We start from the raw sequence: 16,148 nt of genomic DNA, 5'->3' as shown, positions 1-16,148 counted from the left end.
GCTGCCATCACAATATCCAGACCATATTAGTTCCAGATATATTACTGGCAGACACAGTTTACATACTTAGCACTTGATATAGGAGATTGTAATACTTTTCTATTAAATAACTTTTTATTTGATAGTTTAAATATATTTTAATTTTAAAATCCCTCCTTACCCCCAAAAATTGTGATTGTAATTTTGGATACCGCAGTGAAGTGTGAAATAGAAGTGAATAACAAATGTAGTTGCTTTCATTTAAAACAACAACAAAAAAGAGAATTATTCCAACTGTTAGTAAGTCTAGTGATATTTTTCAAGTAAAAACTTATTTGATTTCAAAGATATCTACAGAGAAATCAGCTATATTTTATTTTATATTTTTATTTCTTTATTTGTACAAACCAGAAATTTTCTGACAACTAAAAAAAATATTATTTTGTTCCCAGCAATGAACACAAAATATATTAACCACAAGGTTACACTGATAAGAGTGTTCTTCAGTGCAAGACTCCAGTTAAAGGAAGCTATTTTATATGAATATATATTTTCAATCTAAAGCATGTTGGCAGATAAATGTGATTCATTTAGTAGAAAGAGCAAGTCTGAGCAGATAACAGGAAGGCCCGTGGTATCACCAAAGTTTCAGTGCTTTGTTTTTTCTTTCTGTTTTGGAAACTGTAAAATTAGGAAATATTGGCCACCCATAAGGATCCACATTGGGATCCATTCATTCTAAGGGGATTCTGACTGAACAATGTGAAGGTGTGTGTTGCTGTTTAATGATAGTAGCTTTAGTGGAAATCTTGATGCATGGACACTAAAATTGTAGTATTTCTTATAGTTTCTATGGCGCGAAATCTATTCCTCTGCTTTCGTTTGGATGTCTTATCCTTCTCCTTGTTGTCGTTCTAGGAATTTAGCTAATGTTGCTATACTAGTTTCTTGAAACCTGGCCTCAGAATGCAGCCAGGGCAGTTTTCCTCTATCCTGTCTCTCCTTAGACATTCCTTTTCCCTTCGTCTAGCAGCTGCAGCCTTCTGTTTTTATGGTAACAGTTTCTTGTCTCACTGGTTTTTAATGGTTGCCTCGGGGAGCAAAGTTCAACCGTTTGATGTTAAACCTGTTGAACAGTTTTTGAGGGAATCTCAACCATCGCTCTCATTCACAGATAGAGTCCTCAGCACGTGTTGGGAGTATTATGGTTGTAGATGGTAGTGAGAAGAATCACACCAGCAGTCATGAGTCACTCGCCCAACCCTCCATCCTGTCCATTGTTTGAGGCGTTGCTACTTATGAAATGCTTCCTAACTCTGGCAACACGCGGGTTGTTTTGGTCACATGCCTCAAGGTGTGAATGGTTACCAAACAGCCTGAGGAGACGAGTCAGGCCTGCAGTGCAGGTGTTAGAAAGATGACACCTGAGGCCACTTTGTCTCTCTGGTGTTGGCTGTAATTGCTTTCATGCCTCTTGTTCTTTAAGATGTAGGTGAACCAGTGACCGTAGCTGCTGTTTCCTTTTTCTCCAATGTAGAGTCTGAAGACTTTGGGTGTTTGGGTTACCCTAAAGTGTTGGATTTAAAATGTATCAGAATATTTCATCTTTCTTATTTTCACACAACAACCATCTCCTTTCTTTCCTGGACTGAGTTAAGTGTTTTCTTGAAATTTTGGATGTCTTATTGTAAGCCGTCTAGGAAATCCACTGGTTGGAAGTGCTTTTTTTTATCATATTGTTTTCAATTCTGGTTAAAATTTCAGCAGAACTAATCAATTTTACATTTGTGATGGTAGGACAGAGAGGACATTATCCTAGCATGCCTGCCAAACAATTGGCTGTCATGTAGATGGCATCTAATTGTTGTTTAGGTGATGCAACATTGAGCTTAAGTTTAGCTTTTAACACATTAACTAACAGTTTTATCTTCTTCTCTTTTCCCTTTTGCCGCTCCCTTGTTCTCCATCTTCCTCTTCCGGATTTTTCCAGAGAGATCCAGACTACTTCAAGATATGGCTGGAGATTTTCATCAGCTCGTACGAGCAATGCCTCGACGTTGACTTTGAAAAGCCCCCTTCGAGGTAAGCGGCGGTAAACTGCGGACACACAACTCAAAACCAAACGTAGCGCAGCCATGACGCGTAATTTGGAGCAGAGCAGCTACATTTTGCTGCAGGTATTATCTGATTTCTTGGCTGTCTGTGCTCAACCACATGAGTGTCAGATGAAAGTTGTTTAGCTGAGGCATGGGAGATATTGGAATCGCTCTACACGTCCATTAAAGATGGCGTCTGTCACTGTGTTTCCAGACCAGACGAGGTTCCACCTGTGTTGACGCTGCTACCCGACAACATCCTGCAGGTTTTGCGCCACCAGCTGCTGCAGTGCGTCCAGAAAGCGTCAGACGGCCTTGAGCCCGAGCAGCAGAACCTGGCGCTGTTGCTGCTGAAGTTCCTCATCATCATCTGCAGGTCGGATAAGGATTAAATAATCCAGATAATCCTTCCTGTAAATCATCACACTGTCTGATCCTTTATGGTTGTTTCTCAAAGGAACTTGTCCAACGTCGAGGAGATCGGCACTTGCTCTTACATCAATCACATCATCACCATGACAACACTGTATATTCAGCAGGTTTGACTCCAGCCGCTCTCTCGTAGGAGTAATGACACTGGGACACGTGGTGGCAGGTGTGACGGGTTTTCTGTTTGTTGGTTTACAGCTGAAGAGTCGAACCAAGGAGAAGGAGATGATGGACCACAGTCAGGCGGAGGACTTTGTCCGCCATTCGCTGGCGTTCTGCGAGAGCCTCTACGACCCGTACCGCAACTGGAGACATCGGACAAGCAGGTAACCACTAAAATGGTAGTTTTAGTGGTTACCTAAAACTACCATTGGGTGCTGATTAAAACGAAATCTTATTCACTCTTAAGCATTCAGCAGGAAAATGAACAAAAGCACACCAGCGAATCAGTCTTTGAATGTCTGTAAAACATAAAGTTTTGAAGGGGCCTAGTCAAAGTTTGGGCTTGGATATAATGAAGAACATGAATTAAAGCTACACAGAAGTTCTGCAGTTTTAATTAAGTTATAATTATATTATGTATTACATATTTATTCTGAGGAAATATGTTAGCAGGCAAATATTTTTTTCCATGTAGAAAGATGAATGTGATCTCAGCATTTTATAACAACATAAAAAAATAAACAAACAGCCATCATTTGTTTTTATGTCCTGCTTTATAATTTGGTCATTCCAGGATTTATTTGTACAGGACAAGCTTATAAATTCAGTGTATGTTTAATTTGGTTATTGATCAAATAAATGCGTGTGTTGTCGGTGAAGAGATGAAACTTTTCTTAGATTTCTCCTCTTCTGTCTCCGCAGGGAGCAGCTGGGCGCCGTCGAGAGGGGAAGGCAGAAGTACAAAGCAGCTCCGCTCACCGTTGAATTCGTTCCCTTCTTTTACCGCAAGTATCTCCAACAAACAGTGACGTAATCTGACGACCAAGCCAACAGTGGTTATAAACTCACTGATGGGTGAAAATCACCTTATCATCCTCTCTCATATGACTCGACAGGTGCAGATGAGGAAGTTGTAAAAATTGCACAACATAAGCTTCCCTCTTCTGTTTCGCCTCCTCTGCTTTTCCTGTTGAATCCGCTCTGTGCCTCTGGTCGGTTTGCCAGGGATGAGATGAGCAGATAGTGAATTCTGGCTGCCATGTTGAACAAAGAGGCTCCTGTGTCCCGTGTCGAATGCGCGGCTGCTGTGGTTTTGCAGAAAAGATAACGCTTGGGGCCCGACCAATTAGCCTGTCGTCTCTGTTTTATGGTGTGTGGTGACTTCTGCTTGGTAACTAGTTGAAGTTAAAGGAAGTAGACATTCTGGATCCACGATGTCAGATTTCCTTCCTCAGCCGGATGTGTTGACAGATGGGTTAATAGATGACCAAACCCTGAAGTTAACGGCAGCGTGTTTGTTCACCCTGGATGATATCTGGATGATTCCATCGGCTCTTCATGCTTCACTGTTTTTGTTTGGAGAAAATAGCAGGAACCTCAAAAGTTTGCTTGGTTCAAGTTTAGAGATCAAATGTGTTGATTTATGTTTTTTTTTTTTTGGTTCAGAGTGCTTCCAGGAGAGCGAGCATCTGAAGGAGAGCCTGAAATGCTGCCTGCTGCACCTGTTTGGAGCCATAGTAGCAGGGGATCAGGTGAGACTGTGGTCAGAGGTCACAAAGCTGACAGGCTGTAAACATGATCCTCTATAACTGCTGCGCTCCGTTCAAAGCACAAATGAGAGCAAACTAATTAAAACCACAAACTTTAACTTACTGTTTTGGGGATTTTTTTTGTGTAACTTTGAAGTGTGACAGCTTCAGTTGAAGCATATTCATATTTGCAAATGGTGAAAGTTTAATTTGGATGGAGTGGTGTATAAATCTTCTAAATACCGCTCTTACTCCACCTTCTTCAAATTAAACGAAATTGGTGTCAGTCGTTTGTGCTGCTGTCATTTTAAAGATATCAGTATATGTTTCCAGAGGTCATCAAAGGTTAACCTGCCTGTTCACCTTTACAAAATCAAGCACATTTGGAGTCAGTTACCAAATTATAACAGCACAAACAAAATATTTTGCTGCACAGACAGATTGCTGTCCAGCTGTCCAGTTTTATTTAATTTGAAGATGGTGGGAGGGGCAACTTCCCTCAAACTATCGTCATGGTTGCAAAAATTTCAGCTAGTATTATCACTATATTTTTTGTATTTACATTCAAAGGGGATTGAATATAAATGTTTGCTACTATATTTTCTTAAGAACAAAATATAAACAAAATTTCCTCCAACTTCACAGTCACTCTTTGTGTTTTTTATGTAACATAAAATCCAAGTAAACATAAATTAATTGAAGTTTGTTGTGAAAATGGGGTAAAGTCCCAGAGCTTCCCGTCTCGTTTCTCCGCCTGCAGAGGAACGCTCTGCTCGCCATCTCTCCAGCCACCATGGAGGTGCTGATGCGGGTTCTGGCGGACAGCTACACAGGGAGCTGCTCATCGGAGGAGGCCGAGGACTGGGACAGCGAGGACGTCAGCCGCATGGCCCTGCTGACGTTGGGGTGCCTCAGGGAAGTGGTGCAGTGCCTGCTGGCCTCCAGCTCCGACCAGCGGCAGGTGGAGATCGCCTCCGTCTTGGAAAACTACTTCAAGCTGCTCAACTCGGACCCGGCCGCTGTGGTGGCTGCTAAGCAACAGCAGCAGCCGGCCAAGGGTCGGGTTCCCACACTCGGCCGACACTGGGAGATTCGATTTGTGGCGCTGCAAGTTCACATGCTAGGTAGTTTCTTTACCCAAACATGAACAGTAATAATTTCTTCTGTGTGTTTATTCCTCCTGTTTGTGGCTTTCAGACACAATCAGGGACATGTTCCTGTGTTCAGACAGGCCGGTTCTACAAGCCATCTTCCTCAACAGCAACTGCTTTGAGCATCTGATACGCCTGCTGCAGAACAGCAAGGTAAGGCCTGGAGACGCAGCTCCGAGCAGGCAAAGATAACCAGGATTCACATTTACTGTGTCGCATTTCAGGTTTAACGAGGCAAAACATCAACATTGTTAAATAGTTCATGAAATCATATTTTCTCATTACAACCACGAATTTAAATCCATGTCTGCGGCTGTAATCAGGCTGGGTGATAAATCGATTTTATTGATTGATAGACGCTTTGTTTAATTTTTGGTTCAGAGTGACGTCTACCGCCATCTTGTTTGACAATCTGGTCAACTCTGCTTCAGTACATTATGGTCAGGCTAAGATTTTAGTTTTTTATTAATATAATCAAATAATAAAATTAGGACAATAAAGTTTTTATGACTTCCAACTCAGAAAATAGCAGAAAATTAAAATGAGGAATGTTGAGCATTTGGTAAAAGTTTTATAAATGATGCTGAATAGAAATAGTTAATATTTTAACACATCAAATTTAAATGATCAGTTCAGGACTTTGAAACGACTCTGTGTTTTGAACGAATGAATGAATGACATGAACTGAGCTGGTTACGTCAGATCCTCATAACTTTACATTTTCTCATTAAAACTTTTTTTTTTTCTGGCAAAGTTGCGTCTTTTCCAGCTAAAATTATGACTGTAATCTCATATTTAATGAAAAATCGATTAAAATCAGCTCTGAAATGAAAAAACTGGAGATTTAACTTTGAAGCCGTGTCGCCCAGCCCAGGTTTTAACATAACAAAATGTTTAGAATGAACTTCCAGCTTTCTTTGTTTCAATTTCTGACTGTGACTGTTAGATCTGTTGAACTGAACATCTCTTTCCGGGTCTGACCTCGCTCTGTTAAAGGTTCAGCCTTAGCGGGAGCATTTTGCAACACCATGCATGTTTATTTCCTCACAACAAGGCTGGATCACCGACACCCTGCGGACGTTCACCGCTTCTAACCTCTCACCTTTTCCTCCTTCCCATCCTCTAAACCTCTCCCCTCTCATCGTCTCCTCCTTCTCTTTGCCTCCTCTTCCCTCACACTGAGTTGACATGTTGCCTGTTGTGTGTCAGCTGGTTAACGCTAGGTGCACGGCGGCAGACAAGGACCAGAAAGATATAACCAACAACAGGTTACAGACAGGAGAGAGGGACACTCAGGTACCGCCGAGAAAAGTCCCCCTGCCCTCATCCTCATCTGCTGCTGCCAAATCCCACCATGCCGCTCCACAGCAAGACCGTCCAGCTGCCGCGCTTCAGGATAATTCTCTTCATGTTATTAGCATCTTAGCATCCTTTTAGTTTTCTAAAGGATAAAAATGAGGGTTTCTAAGAGAGAAAACAGATCTTCCTTTGATTCTTTTCACAGTTTTTAATTTGTTGCTTCATAACTTAAGTTTTAGATTTCCTTGAAATAGGACACAACTAACTTACAACTAACTTTATAGTAAGATATTAGAGCTTGTTTTAAGTCAGTACTTACTTAAAATTGATGAAAAGCTGGTAGTTATAACTTGAGCCTTATAGCATAATTAAATCATATTTTGGCCAAATTGAAATATCTGCACATCTTCAGTCTATCAGTACATCAATTAAGGCCCAAAATCCATATTTTTTTCTTATTTTATTCATGTTTTTTCTTGTTACACTGGGTTACCAAAATAATTTTTTGGAAGTTGTCCATGTTTTTTCAACTGAATTAGGACTATGTTGCAACGCTGAACCCAAAAAATAACCTTTGTTTGTCTCGATCAGGTCAGATTTTTAATCTAATTTGATCTTCTGACTAAACTGATTAAATGTTTATGATATTATCAGTTCATTTCCACTAATATTTCTCATCCAAAAAAGGTTTTAGAAGGAAAAACGAGTATTAATTAAATGTTACAAACTTGGATTTCTGTAAATTGAACATCAAGGATAATAATCCTTATTATCTCTTCCTCTGCTCATCACTCGTTGATGCCAGATTGTCAGGACAAGTCAAGCATTTTGATGTCCATGTTGCATCCATAGTTCAAAAAGTTGACCTGATTGGGCAAAACCAATGTGATTTTTGGATTAAGCTCATCAAATTGACTCTAAAACAGTTGAAAAACACCAGACAATCTGTTGGCTGTTGACAGTGTTATTATTAACCTCACAAGCAATTATGCTAAGTGAAATAATTTACCAGAGGAGCTGTGACTTTTTCATCAATATTATGGAATTGACTTTAAACAAGCTGAAAAGTTACTTGTAAGTTTGTTTCATCTTATTTCAAGAATAAACTAAACCAAAGCTACTTAGTAAGACTCGGTTTATCTACATGTCAAAGCCTTCGGAGAGACGAACTCTGATGTGACCCGCCAGGTGTAAAACATCAGGTGTTTGCTGGTGTCCAGTGTCAGAAGTAGAAATTCAGGTTTAGATGTCATCGTTGTGAGAAGAGAACCAGAACGATGCAGTTGTGGTTTCTTGCTGTGGAGTGACTTGTTTGCCTTCTTCACCATTTTTCAGTTTGCTCCCCCTCCTCCCTTTCACATTGTCTTGGGTTCACCTGGAGTTCTGTCACAATGGGCTTGTGTGCAAATCCAGTGGTTTGATGACGACTCCCCGTCCAGCTGGTCCAACTCTTTCTCTGTTTGATAAACACGAGCTGGATGAGGGGTGTGTTTGCGTCCTGCTTGGTTCTGTGAGCTGCATGCTGAGTGTGTTCATGTTGTTGGGGAGGTACTTCTTTCTTTTTTGTGGTTGGCGTTAGCTTCCTGCTCCAGTCGCACCTCTATTCTCTATTTTTTTATTTTTTTATTTTTTCACCTGGAGCAGAAAGACATTATTTATCTGCAGTAGGGGTTTTGATGCCAGCTCCTACTGCAGCAATCAATGGCGGCTAAAATCCATTTATTGATAATTTTACTCACTCCTCTCACATCGGCTGAATCAAACACAAAGGCATCGCTACATATCTATTTTATGTCAGGGCCTCAATCAGTGGATTGTTTTAATTCTCTGCATGCTTGTTCATTCATAACATCTGTTTGTAATAAAAATAACATGACATCACCAGTTTATCTTTTTATGGGAAGAAGTTGGAGTGAGTGACTGAAATGTTTGCTTGTTTTTAGGTGATTCAGGGACGCCTTGACTCGTTAGCGGTAGCCACCATCAAAGCCCTGACGACGGTTATGCATAAATCCCCAGCTGCTAAGGTCTGTCGCACTGAGAGGACATACGGTGCTCTCCATGTTTATCACCACCCCACAGCATGATGCAGCCAGATCTCTTCACCATTCAAATAAATATCACTGGATATGTTGCAGTTTTACTTTTTAAGTTTATAAAGTGTCTAGTAGAAACTTTTAATTGCTAATTAATTACTTCCTGTTTCTTTGGGGTAGAAATATGATGAGACACAGATCCGTTTGTTTTAGCCACTCTTCGAAAGCAAAAAGACAAGAGAGCATACCATTTACACAAATGTTTATTGGTCTCCTTAAGTGATCATGTGATCGAAAAATTTATTCACAAAATATATTTTTTTAATTTTTGTGGGGAGTTGTTTATTTTTCCACAGTAATTCAAATATATTTAGATTTTCTATTAGCAACTTCCAGTATTTTAATTAGACATACTACATTGTATACAGACACACAAAAAGCCAAATTTTAAGCATTTAATCTTCAGACTTAAAGGAAAACTGATGATTGCTCTTACTGCTCTGAAATATCATAATTTAATAGGATTAGAATGTCTTTTTTTATTTCTGCGGTGTTTTTACTTTTCTTGCCATTTAAACAGTTTAAAACAGAGTAAAGAGGTTATTTTGTTTTTAAAAATTTGTTTTTGTGAGACAACATTGAATGTTTCCACCTTAGTTTTTAAACGGTGCCAACGGTCCACCTCCAAACATTAGGTTGAGGATTTATGGGCTCAATCCAGAGTTACAACATGGATACGGTGGAGGATCTGTTATGTTGTTGGGATTATTTCTCTTCCAAATCCTCTGGGAACTTGTTAGAGTGCAACGCTTTGGAAATCCCGACACAGAAATGAAATAAAAGTAAATAGACATCTGGTGGGCTCTGCCAGCTAACTGGTGGTTGGCTCTTTCTAGAGGATAATGATCTAAAACACATGTCTAAATCATGACAGAACTGGTTTAGCAGACATAAAATCAACCTTCTATAATGGCCATCTCAGTCCAAAGAGCTAAATCATGTAGAAAACCACAGAGATGATCTAAATTGGGCAGCAATAAATGTGTTCAGAGCACTCAGTGCTCATTAAAAACAATACATGGGAGTTTTCCCCGCTGCACAAATGCACTCAAATTAAGGTTTGGATTTATAGTCAAAATACTTGAGTGTTTATTTTTAGCTTCTAATGACACTTTTATTTTGGGATTGTAAATAGGACAACCACACTTCTTGCATCAATGCTGCTAAGGTCATGAGATCATTCCAACACTCTAATATACTTTTATTTGGCGCCACAGAGAACACAACATTGCCATGCTAGCAGTAGCTCTCAAGCTAACATTAGCATTTTAGCTAATCTTGTTATAAATGCTGAATTTAACATACTGAATGGAGCGAGTGTGATGCTGTTGACATTAATTTTAGCTGATACTGGATATTTTCAACAAAGACAGTCTTGGTCACAGTGATGGTGTGTTCACACCAAACGCATTATGCGTTTGGTGTGAACCAAAAACGCGTCGGACTCTTTGACGCATGTGCACTTGTAGTGCGTTTACACCAAACGCATTTTGAGCGTCAGGTGCGTCTGGTTTACATTCAAAGTCTATGTGGAGCGTCGGACGTGTCAAACGCTCCAAACAGTTCAAATCGCGCCGCGTTAGATGCTAGAAACGCACCGCAAAGGCCCTCAGCTCCACATAGACTTTAAATGTAATCCAGATTACGCTCAAAACGTGTTGGGTTTGAACGCACCTTTAACCTGGGCGCCGATAAATATGAAGGGTGCTGTAAAGAGACATCATTTACAAATCAGACCTCATCATTGGGTTGACTCATCAGCGGTTGCTCTGTTGCGACTCCAGGAGGTTTTCAAGGAAAGGATCGGCTACAATCACTTGTACGAAGTTCTGATCTCGCTCGGCCAGCCATCTAGACTGCTGCTCAAGGAGCTGATGAACATGGTGAGTTTGTGTATTTACATTGACTGGTCCTCGTTTTTCCTCTGAGCCCTGTCTGTCTCTGCTTGCCATCCAGTCAGTGGAGGGAGAGCACACCTCAGTGGGGCTCCTGGGTATCAGCAACGTGGAGCCGCTGCTGCTGCTGGTCCAGTGGCTCCCGGAGCTGGACTCGCCTGAACTGCAGCTCTTCACGGCCGACTGGCTGCGCCGCCTCTGCTGCCTCAACCGCCAGACGCGTGCCACTTGCGTCAACGCTGCCATGTTGGTGAGAGCCCTGGCCGCTCTGGAGCACCACGGGCGTCTGCACAGAGCCTGCGCAGAAAGCCTGTTCGGGTTGCTGGGCTCACTGGGTTCCCAGTCTTTGAGCGGCAGGGAGCTGCTGGGACTCATCCGCCTCCTCAGAACCGCAGAGTCCAGCCAAGCTCATCCGTACGTCGCCCCGACCCTGAGAGCGCTGCTCACCATGGTCCGCAAGCAGGGACTGGAGAACGCCATGCAGTACTTCGACCTGTCCCCCAGCATGGCAGGGATTGTTGTTCCCACGGTGCAGCGCTGGCCCGGCTCTGCCTTCAGCTTCCACGCCTGGTTGTCTCTGGACCAGGACCAACTGGGTCCGCTCAGCAAAGACAAACGGAAGCAGCTCTACAGGTCAGTAAAACATTTGTGAGAACTTTTCCTGCCAACAGCCAGCACCATCTTCAATAACTCTTTGAAGAAAAGACCTGCTATTGCCCAATTATGCTATTTTCATCGTATTGCTACATTTTTTTTTCCAGCTTTTTCACCCCTGGAGGAACGGGCTTTGAGGCGTTCATCAGCTCAGCGGGGGTTCTGGTGGCGGCTGTGTGCACAAAGAAGGAGTATGTCACAGTGATGCTGCCGGATTACTGCTTCTGCGACTCGCTCTGGGTACGACGCCTGAAAATTTAACTCAACTTTCTAACAGTGGAGCAGCAGTGTGCCACCAAATTAAAGGCGCTGTGATTTGTGTTTTGCAGCACAGCATCGGGGTGGTGCACGTACCCGGGAAGAGGCCGTTTGGACAGAGCCTCGTCTACATTTACGTAGACGGGCAGCAGAAACTGTCCGCCTCCCTCAAGTACCCCGTCATGACAGAGGTGAGATCTAAACTACGTTCAGCAGTGCATTTCATAAGTTTATAATCAACTTATGAAGGATTGTATTATGTTTTTTTCTCTCTTTGTATAAGCCCATTTGACTTTTTATAATTTTTTTTTCCTAATCTGCATTTTAATGTGCAAACTAAACTAAAATTGCACATTTTAAAGGTTGTGAATATGATTCTGTTTTAAATGTTTATTTTTTTTTGTCTGCAGCCGTTCATCTCCTGCTGCATCGGCTCCGCCGGCCAACGCACCACCACCCCCCCTCCCTCGCAGATCCCCGACCCGCCCTTCTCCCCCGCCGCCACGCCCACCACTCGCTCCTCATTGAGCGGCATCCTATCGCCGCAGGCGTGGGGCGGGCTGCTGGGCGGGAAGACCGAGTCGGTCACAAAGCTGATCTCAGCCGGGACGCAGGACAGCGAGTGGGGCAGCCCCACGTCGCTGCAGGGCCAGCTGGGCAGCGTCATGGTGTTTCATGAACCACTGCAGCCCGCTCACATCAAGGCCCTCTGCAGCGCCGGTAGGCAGGAAGTGATGCATTTAGTTTCAGGCTTTATTCCCTCTCTCATTGCCAAAATATTAGCTGCTTCCTTCCTCCTTGTGTCGGTTCTTCCTTTCTCAGTTTCTTGTGTTGTTCCCTTTATCCTTCTGTCTTCATCTTTTGTTCATTGATTCCTTTCTTCTTTCTTTCCCTCCTTTCCATCCTTCCTCCTCTTCTTTCCTTCCTTGCTTTGTATTTTTTCCTTTTTTCCTTCATCGGTTTCTTGTTTTTTTCCGTTGTTTCTTCTGCCTTTGTTCATTCTTTCGTTCATTGATTCCTTCCTTCCCTTCTTCCCTTTCTTTCCTTCATTCCTATGTAAAGCTCACTGCAGGAATATTTCCAATAAATTGATGGTGAATTTTATTATTTAAATGATGAAATAAATTCTAGAAAGCTCTATCTGGACAGTCTTGCAGAGAAAAACTCTACAGATTGCAGAATAGAAAATAAAACTGTGACGACAACACCTGCAAACAAAGATAAGAGAGGATTTTTGTTTTTTTTATCTTTGATTCTTCCAGGTCCCAACTGCGTCTCTCCATTTAAAGCCCAGGAATCAGAACTTGGTGACATTTCAGCCAAACTGCTGCTGCATTATTCACCCAAGGTGATCAGACCTCTTTTCCTCTCAGATCTTTAAATCCTGGGATTACATGAGTTCATCAAAATGATAATGCAGATTAAACAAAGTGCCACATATGAACTAGTTGTTCCCTTTCCTGTCGACAGGCCTGTAGAAATCCCATCTGTCTCGACCTTTCTCCCAACGCGCTGCACGGACGTCTGACCGGGAACAAAGTGGTCAACTGGGACATAAAGGTCAGAGCGACGCATTTTTATCCTAACAGAATTAATTTTTAAAAGGTTTGCTAAAGTTTCTGGTTATTTTAATTTTTTTGTTTGGGACAGGATATGATCAACTGTGTTGGTGGGCTGCCTGTGCTTTTCCCGGTGCTGGAGCAGCTGACCTCTGTGACCCCTGACCAGCAGAGTGCTGATCCTGCAGCTGCATCAGACTTCATCACGCCAGATGTGAGCACCCCAGCTGACGGGGACTGGGTCATTCTTCCGTCCAACAGAGCCTCAGGTCGGTTCTGACAGTCTGTGCAGTGAAGGCGGCGCGTTGCAACGTGTTGCGACGTGTTGACAGAAACATAATTTCTTCTCCATCACAGAGGCGCGTCTAGAGAAGAACCTGGTGGCCACTTTCCTCTTGGTGCTGAAGCACTTCCTGCAGAGACACCCGATCAACCAGGAGAACCTGCTTCACACGCACGGCGTGGGAACGCTGGGAGTCCTGCTGCAAAAGGTCCCTGCATAGGAACCGATTCACACAAATACGCTCTTTTATACAGTTTGATGTTATTTCAGTTTATTTTATTACCAATTTGCAGCAAATACAGAATTTAATTCAGTTCAAATTACCTCTAAAATCCCTAAAGTCAGATTCAGTTACATACAGTGAAGTTCAGTCCACGTATTTCACATCTGATTAAAATTTAGCAGTCGTTCATGTGAATAAGAGCCACTTTCTGTGAGGTAGAAAAGCAGATTACACAGAGTCGATGTCTAAAATGTCAGTGGTACCAGCTTGGAAGGAAACATTAGTATTGATCCAGAAGAACTGGGTCAGGTGTACTTTCTATTAAACAAAGAGTAAATCAAGTTATTGGCAACATTTTGGACTGAGATGCATCCAAACACAGAAGAACCACCTGATTGGCTAATATAATTTGAACTGTATTTAAGTAACAGCCATTAAAGTCTTAACTTAATTCACAAAAGAAACTTTTTGTGCTTTTCTTCCAGTTCAGACTCTGTTAGTTTAAGTTTGAGTACTTTGAATTAAGTGATAAAATCCTTTTTTGTGCCCTGAATTTACAGGAATTCACACTTTTTGTCCTCACCTCCTGATCCTTTTCTGTCCTTTGTCTGGTATAATTCCTGCTCTGTTTGTTTGTTCAGCGATATAGACATGTCTCTATAAGTATGGTTGCTATGGGAAAATAAAAGCCTCCACAGAGACGCAGATAAAAATGAAAGTGTCTCAGATGTGGTGAACGTTGTTCTCGGTAGAGTTGGCCACACCCAGTGACTGGTAACGATCCAAATAAAACATTGACGTGTTTTCCTTCTCCTGCTTGTTCTTTATCTTGTTTCTTGGGTTTCACATTGCCTTATAAAGCCCTAGTTTGGTACCTCTGCTTGTGTCTTAAATGGCTCGTTTTGTGCCAATCAGGAAGTGTGTAGATTTAAGCTAATGGCCTGGATATTGTTTTGTTTGATTGCAGCTTCCAGCGGGTCACGTGGACGTCAGCGTGCTGGTCGCTGTGCAGCTGCTGATTGAGCAGGTGACCTATGAGAAGAACCAGGCTCTGCTGCAGCAGATCCACTCACATTTGCTGTTCAACTTCAACATCTGGAACAAAGGAGATTTCCCTCTGCGTATCGGTGAGGCCTGGATGGTTACCTGCTCAAGGAAGAGGAAGGAGAGTTTCCGATTTAACGTTTTCCCGGTTTTCCCCAAGGTCACATCCAGTACATGTCCACTGTCATCAAGGACGACAGGAAGCAGTTCAGGAAGAAATATGGAGTCCAGTTTCTGCTGGACACCATGCGGCTGTATTACGGGTACGTTGCAGAAGTTTACACGTTTCCGTTTCAGTCTGGAAAAGCTGATTGCCATCTGCGCCGCGCTTCAGGAAGAACGCCAACAAGGAGAACGACCTGAGTGGCGACGACGTTCGGACCATCAGAGCGTCTCTCTGTGGCCTCGTCAAGTATTACATCAGCAAGGGCATGTCGCAGGAAGAGATGCACAGCATTCTGGGATACATTGCTGCTATTGGAGATGAAGACCAGGTGAGTTTATTCAGATAGTCTTAAACTGAAACTCTGTTCATTCATATACTATACCTAAAATCATTACTAGGCCTGTCACGATTACAAAATTTGCTCAATGATAAATTATTGCAATAAAAAAACATTTTGTAGTAATATAATGAAATAATAATAATGCAAGATCATTCTCCCAAAGACCAAATAACTTTCTAAACAATAAATAACCCAAGAATTGGAAATCTGAAACATTCAAAACAACTAAAAACCATAAATTTAATGGATTATAACGTCTCTGTAAACAAATTTCCCTTCAAAAAATATTCATTATTAGGCTCGGACAGATTAAAAAACAAGAAAAACCACCATTTATTGATAGATTTATTGCGACAGCTTTGGTCATTCCTGGTTTGGTTGTGTTGTTTGCAGCTGTGCAGCCTTCTAGAGATGCTGCTCGGCCTCCTGCAGAGCAGCCCGGCCAAAGACCAGCTCTTCCTGCTCCTGTTTGAGCCGGCAGCAGCAGATTCCTGCTACACGCTTCTGCTCAACAACAAGCACTCAGACCGGCTGAGGGAGCTCGTCTTCAAGGTGAGTAGACTCCATCCTGGAAGGAGGGAGCTACTTTTAAGAGATGCTATGAGGTTGTCGTGTCGTCTGCGCAGCTGTTTGAGCGGATGCTGCGCTGCGACCGGGTTTATGAGAGGAACAAGCAGCGACTGCGCCTGAGGGAGGCCGGCTACACGGGGCTGTCGCTGATCTTCTCTGAGCTTCACATCACTCCCACCCTGATCCGCTGCCTCCTCAACCAGATCCTCCATACAGGTCAGAGTCCACTTTTACTTCAGTTTATGTGAAGATGGTCAATCAACACGTTTTTTCAAATTAAATTAACTCAAATGTTTAACTCTGCAGATCAAGTTGTGAACTACAAGGACCTGATGGCTCTGGTACAGCTCACACACCGGGCCGGACCAAGCGTGCGCCTGATTGTCTGCAAGAGGGTAAGAAATGCAGCTAATGC

General features: G+C 42.4%; 1 protein-coding gene across 5 annotated transcripts in view; it reads left to right on the top strand.

Moving 5' to 3' along the window:
• nbeal1 (neurobeachin-like 1) overlaps positions 1-16,148 on the top strand; it is a 55,896-nt gene that overhangs the window by 26,254 nt on the left and 13,494 nt on the right. For 3 of the 5 annotated variants that reach the window (XM_008428744.3, XM_017302267.2, XM_017302269.2), the window contains exons 3-27: positions 1,970-2,061; positions 2,290-2,451; positions 2,533-2,614; positions 2,703-2,830; positions 3,369-3,451; positions 4,113-4,198; positions 4,956-5,319; positions 5,393-5,499; positions 6,556-6,642; positions 8,589-8,672; positions 10,526-10,624; positions 10,698-11,269; positions 11,398-11,530; positions 11,620-11,739; positions 11,959-12,268; positions 12,811-12,896; positions 13,019-13,108; positions 13,199-13,376; positions 13,465-13,598; positions 14,581-14,740; positions 14,818-14,920; positions 14,992-15,151; positions 15,557-15,715; positions 15,790-15,949; positions 16,040-16,128. In XM_008428744.3, the coding sequence (XP_008426966.2) occupies positions 1,970-2,061; positions 2,290-2,451; positions 2,533-2,614; positions 2,703-2,830; positions 3,369-3,451; positions 4,113-4,198; positions 4,956-5,319; positions 5,393-5,499; positions 6,556-6,642; positions 8,589-8,672; positions 10,526-10,624; positions 10,698-11,269; positions 11,398-11,530; positions 11,620-11,739; positions 11,959-12,268; positions 12,811-12,896; positions 13,019-13,108; positions 13,199-13,376; positions 13,465-13,598; positions 14,581-14,740; positions 14,818-14,920; positions 14,992-15,151; positions 15,557-15,715; positions 15,790-15,949; positions 16,040-16,128 (3,828 nt within the window). The remainder of the gene's footprint in view (positions 1-1,969; positions 2,062-2,289; positions 2,452-2,532; positions 2,615-2,702; positions 2,831-3,368; positions 3,452-4,112; positions 4,199-4,955; positions 5,320-5,392; positions 5,500-6,555; positions 6,643-8,588; positions 8,673-10,525; positions 10,625-10,697; positions 11,270-11,397; positions 11,531-11,619; positions 11,740-11,958; positions 12,269-12,810; positions 12,897-13,018; positions 13,109-13,198; positions 13,377-13,464; positions 13,599-14,580; positions 14,741-14,817; positions 14,921-14,991; positions 15,152-15,556; positions 15,716-15,789; positions 15,950-16,039; positions 16,129-16,148) is intronic. The other 2 variants (XM_008428775.3, XM_017302274.2) reach the window with 1 other exon arrangement.

This window comes from Poecilia reticulata, chromosome 2 (assembly GCF_904066995.2).
Source record: "Poecilia reticulata chromosome 2, P_reticulata-male-v2, whole genome shotgun sequence".
NCBI classification, from domain to species: domain Eukaryota; kingdom Metazoa; phylum Chordata; class Actinopteri; order Cyprinodontiformes; family Poeciliidae; genus Poecilia; species Poecilia reticulata.
The sequence above is the reverse complement of the archived record's forward strand: the minus strand, read 5'-3'. Positions and strand labels throughout refer to the sequence as shown.